Here is a 5,790-nt window from a genome sequence, read left to right on the forward strand (position 1 = left end):
TTTGGGGCATTACTCGTTGAGCAAGCGTGTAGGGAGAACAGACCGGTCAACCGGTCCGAATTTGTATTAAAATGCAAGAATGGAATTTTGGAACGTTTCTCGTACGACGTTGTTCTAGCACCTATTGGAATGGTAAACTTTGGCCTACGCAACACCTAACTAAACGGAATCCTGCTTGTTGCTTTCGAGTAAGTGGTTCAAGCGCCATTGCAAGAGTGACGTCAATAACTTCTTTACGGCCATCATCAAGTTAATCCCCAGGCAGTTAGCGCTGTCATGCCATCCTCGTTTTGATTTGCATTTGAAAAGGAAGAACCACAATTCATCCATGGCACACTACTCGATTTCGAGGACGCGTACCGATTAGTCCCCAATCTGGCCTTCACATTTTAGCAAGAAACGTGCCGATCTACCGTTTTAAGAAAACTTTCATAGCGTAGTAGTGTCAATCTGAGCTACTTAAATCGCCTCCTATAGTAAGCCACAACTGTTTTTTAATGGGCTTTTGCACGATGCATGGCAAAGTACGAAGTGCTATGCTATCAGCGCCAAGTGCCGTCTGTTCAAATTCTCTAATATTGTCATTTGGTCACTCGATAACTTCGAGATCGCCAGTTCTGGCTGGTGCCAGGAATTCTATACCGAAGGTTAAGGAGCATGAGGACGCACACAAATCCCTCACACGCCAAATAGTGAAGGGCCTAAAGAAAAACCAAAATATCAACCACGGATTCTCTTCTCTTTGATCTAGCAGCCGGATTTTCGTATCTGCATCGCTTTGCGATTGAAAATCAGTTTCAGATGTAGGATAGTTGAATCATAGCGGTAAGCTTGAAACGTATTTTGTTTACCGCACCGGCATACTGATGACATTACCAGCATCCTTGTTGGTAATACTCGGACCCACGAATCCTGAACGACAAAATTTGATTACCATGTATTTAGGGGGTTCTGGTGATACCCGAGAAACCAAGCTACGAGGAAATTCGGAAGGTGGGCATTTTCTCAATTTATCCTCAGTATCTGCAGCAACGGTCGAACTCTCCAAGTTTCATTACAGGAGCAAGCTTAGGCTGGAACACTTCGTGGTCATCCGGATTTAGCGTAAAGGGTGGATTCAGCAATCGAAGTGACAGTTGTATAAATGGTTAAATAAGGCGGTTGGCGCACCCACCGGCCCATTCTACGCTTTGCAATTTCGCCTAACAACGCACTGGGATGTCAGTCCCGTTGATGTTGAAACGCTTGCATTTAGACTGCTCAACCCAGCGAACAAACCAACGACCATCTACACTGCTTGCGATAACAACATGCTTCATAGCACGTTGATGCAGATCGCGTATTGAAGTTACACCTCCAGTAGACGGTTGCTCAGTTTTCTGTCTCTAAAACCTGTTAAAACGAGTATAGTCAAACAAGGCGCTGTGCCATTACCCTCCACACCTGAATATAACCTTTTGTCAATCGCGTTTCCCGGTTCCGGGAACCGTAGGGGCTGTAAACAGGCCATAAGGAACACTAACCCTCCCTGTTTCGATAAAACCAACCACCGACATGAGGGTTAAACTGCTTTCGCCCTGATCAACATTAACGTATTAGGAGCCTTCCTTCTTCCCTGCCATGTTTAAATATGGCTCATCATCCTCCATTACTATGTGGCTTTGGGTATTGATTCAAACGCTGAAGGGCATTCTGCCTTCGCAATAGCCATCACCTTCGGTTCAAAATTGCTTGTTTTCATTTTATTCTTTTTCCACTTGTACCTTGTTCATCGCGATATCCAGATTTTCCTCAAAAGTTAAATTCTCATGTGGTCTCCCGCGTTACTTTTGTCGTATGTCACCTATTTCTCAATGCTCATCAATTCAGGCCCAGTGACCAGGGTGTGTCAATGTTTGGATGGCAATTTTGTATAGAGCCATTCTATCCTTACATATATGCCCATGTTATATCCGGACCACTGAACCTAGTGCAGAATAAATGGAGCTCTCGGACCCAGGGGGTAATCAGTGAAATGTAGGAACAGACAGATGTGGCAGGGGATTCTATATAGACAAGTGGTTCTGCAAAATTGAATAATCAGACTTCACGAATTAAGTAGAACCTGCAATCAGATTAAGCGAAGTCAAAACGTGCGCCCCCAGCCGTTTGAAGCATGCAGGCAACATGCTATACAATGTTAATATGAAAACGGGGTTGTCATTGCGGTGAAGTCGGCGCCGTAGAATGAGTGGGTTGGAAGCAGGATGCCGACATGAAGATAAGCCATACGTATGGCCATCCATGAGTGGGCAAACTCACTCGCTACCACTGATTCTCATGAAGCATCTATCACCGAATTCCGTGCATCTATAGGTACTTGAAACGGATTTCTATTTAGCTGCTTTTTCGACCGCAACGTTACGATCATGCATCAATACCTACATATAGGAACGCCTTTTCATTGTTATTATTATTATTAATAACGTAAGATCCGAGAGCCAGGGATCCCACAGGACGATTGCGGCTATCAGAATATACGCAGTTGGTGGAAAGTGGACAAGAGAAGCAGACAGACTAGTTCAGCAGCTGATATATCGAGAACTAACAGGAACTGGTTCTATAGGCAAGCGGGTTGTCAAGCATCGTGAATTAAGCAAACGTACTATCAATGATGGCGTAATCAGCGGAAGCAGGAAATAGTCACTGGAGCAACAGGAATTCCTGGAAGCAACAGAAGGTGAGCACCAAACGATATACAAACATGCAGATACTGGCAGTTGATCAGTGTGAGTTGCCCGTATAGAGATAACGGCGCAGAAACAATCAATGCGCCTGTGATTGTCTTGGTTGACGGTGCGATACGTCAGCGCCAGGCGCGCGACAGATTATATTAAGCGGTTATATTCGTTTAAAACAAATTTCATCGTTGACAGATGCTGTATATAGGTAATGCAACAATAGGGCCTTCCCAGCATCAAGTCGGTGTGGTGGGCGGTACGCTTGCCCGCCACCCGAAGAGCTCTGAGTTCGATCCTCGGTTGGTCTGCCTTTCGGTCAGAACGGACGCCCCAGAATATGTATAAATTGGACAAAGTTGCAGGCAATGACGGACGGGCAACAAAATATTGATATCAGTCGCCGAAGAATGGGCAAACCTTAAGTAGGAGCCAATTGGGGGAAAACGATCAGCAAGGAAGCGAAACGGGTGTATGCCAAATTAATCATGAGCAGTCAGAGCATAAAGAAAATTACCGCTGTTCAGAGAGGGAATCAGCAGTTATTATTGCTGCAACTCATGTTCGCCTACCTGAGCAGCACCGCAAGTACCGGTCGACTGGCAAGGATGAAATCACTCCCAGAATTTAGAATTCCATGGTAGCCCCGAGACCCCGCGACATATGTGGTGCCAACGTGACATCAGCAAAGCTGTCAGGCCGAGAATGTTAGCTTGGTCCGTTCGATCTGCCTTACTTATTGAATGAGAGATATGGTGTCCATACGCATCAAAGACTGCATGCTTAAACATCGGCGCGAGCGAAGCACTGCGACAATTAATGAGGCCCTCGGATCACTTGTGCCGGGCCAGATCGTCAAGCTCCATAGGTTAAACGGGCTAGATGTCGTACGTACGCGGCACCACCCTCATTATGCCATGCATTTGATTGGAGACGGTCATATGATGGTCATTCCCCGACTACGTGATGGCGAATGAGAGCTCCACCAGTCAACACTGTCGCGTAGAAGACTAAGGCCCTCAAAAGTGGGTCCAATGGAACAAGACGAGTCAGTGGCTGAGGACCTCGACAGATAAATATGTCGGTCAACCAGTAGAGATATGATGGGCGACCGGAATTTCAAGGCACTTGTCCCACAGATTCACCTTCCTGGTACCGCAAAGTGGTCCAAACGAACCGCAATGTGGACATTTGTGCCTCCCGTTGACCACACAGTACATCTGCAGATTTGACCTTATTACGAATCAAATCAATTGCCGCGGTCAACCGGTTTCTTATCTATACCGCTGCGGCACGTTCGCCGTGCCTGACGGCTGGGAGCTGGCATAGTAGTGTCCGCTGGTCACATTGGATGGCGATTTACCAAGCTCAGACGCGCGTCCAATTATCCAGTGCTCCTGGGTGAAGCGTACGTTATGTCAAGGATTTACCCAGTGAGATTACCACCTATCCTGGCTACGCATAGCGAAATGCACACCCTAGAACCAGAAGAGACCACCATGGGTTAGTTATCCGTCACAAACGTGAAGCGTCAGCCGTGAAGAATATCGTGAACTTCCCTCACGCTAAGATGTTGAACGTTGCTACTTTTTCAGTCCAACCAAACTTTTGTCTCCTCAGAGCTGGTGATCATATCGCATTTNACCAAACTTTTGTCTCCTCAGAGCTGGTGATCATATCGTATTTGTGATCATCCTGTGTGTGTTGTAGGGAAATCGTATATGATGGATGTTCAAACTTCATTGTTGGCACGTCAGTGTTGTGATGACCGGAGGAGGGGTTTTCGGCCTAGAATCCCCGTCTATCTCGACTTGCGGTAATACTTTGTGGGTGACGGTGGTGGGTAGGATACCTGATGGTGTAGAGACTATACACGAATGAGGTGAGAAAGTTTAGGAACTGGATTGGGGAAGAACGAGTCAGTTTGAGAGCAAGGCGTTTCTTTAAAATGGAGAGCGTAAAATCAGTAGTGTCTGATAGGAAGTTTTGACTGGGAAGTAAAAAGCTCCCCCGTGTCTGATTGATCGGATTGCAGGAGATTGGTCCTACAGATTGCCGCTGTAAGTGTGAAAAGTTGCTCAGGCTATTGGCCTCGGACAGGTCACACATGAGCTGGGATTCAGTGTCGGAGAGATGGAAGTAAGTACTTATGTGAGGCCTGAATTCAGTGGTCCAGAGTTGAAACTACACAACTGACGTTTCGTCTTACTTAAGCCTAAAAGTCGGAACTTAAAGCGTTAATTGTGTTGAAGGTAGGTGATATAAGAATCACGTGCCAGCCAAGACTACCTGCCAGACATATAGTTTTCCGGGCCGGCTGAAGATGCAGTGAGGAGGAGAGCAGTATCGATGGTTTTTTGGCAGACTGAGTTTGGCATCTCAAAGCGTTCACGCGGTTCTCCAGGTTCGCGTGGACATGTGCCGGCACCACAGGTAGAGAGACTACTGGACAACGGGGTGCATGCAGTATTCTGGACTTTGGCACGTGCTGTTAGAGGCAATTCGACAGCAGCAGCAATCACAACAACATCAAAGACGCATGACACTTATGGATAAGGCGGACGATATAATAATAATAATAATAATAATAATAATAATAATAGTAATAATAAAGGTTTACTCCCAACTTATGGTGGCATACCGTCTGGCATGATCATAGTTTTACAGTCAGAATGGAGCATGACTGGGGGATTTGTAGGGGTGCGGATTGCACCAAAAAAGGACAAGGTCATAAAACGTGGGGAATACCCGATGATATAGTAATAACAGGTTATTTCCCAACTTCGTGGGAAAAATGGGCATGAAGTCCGACTAGATCAAAGACAATCAGGTGGCATGAACTACAACTGAAAACCATTGCTGGCCATGAGTGACCTAGGGTCGGAGTCACAACGAGCAAACAACAGATGGAGAAGGGATAATTCAAATAGGGAGCACATGGCAAGTTGTGTCCCACATAGGTGGTTTAACATGAAAGTAAGTGACGCAGTGATTGCACTGTTGCAGGGAAGTCAGGTGCCAGGGGCTGGGTTGGATGGGGGAAAGTTGGGGAAATGGCCGGAGTCATAACAAG

General features: G+C 46.2%; 2 protein-coding genes across 2 annotated transcripts; one reads left to right on the plus strand and one right to left on the minus strand.

Annotated features, from left to right (window-relative positions):
• Positions 1–2,957: 2,957 nt before the first annotated feature.
• T265_14839 (hypothetical protein) lies at positions 2,958–5,449 on the minus strand (the record flags this gene model as incomplete). Its single annotated transcript, XM_009175495.1, has 3 exons — positions 2,958–3,137; positions 5,007–5,262; positions 5,359–5,449. Coding segments are annotated over 3 exons (525 nt in total), but the record flags the coding sequence as incomplete, so codon positions are not given.
• On the plus strand, positions 3,461–3,694 carry T265_09427 (hypothetical protein; the record flags this gene model as incomplete). The annotated part of the gene is made up of 1 exon (XM_009175481.1): positions 3,461–3,694. The coding sequence occupies one exon, from the start codon at positions 3,461–3,463 to the stop codon at positions 3,692–3,694; it is 234 nt and encodes a 77-aa protein (XP_009173745.1).
• Positions 5,450–5,790: the final 341 nt, after the last annotated feature.

The sequence above is a fragment of the Opisthorchis viverrini genome, assembly GCF_000715545.1.
Source record: "Opisthorchis viverrini unplaced genomic scaffold opera_v5_286, whole genome shotgun sequence".
NCBI classification, from domain to species: domain Eukaryota; kingdom Metazoa; phylum Platyhelminthes; class Trematoda; order Opisthorchiida; family Opisthorchiidae; genus Opisthorchis; species Opisthorchis viverrini.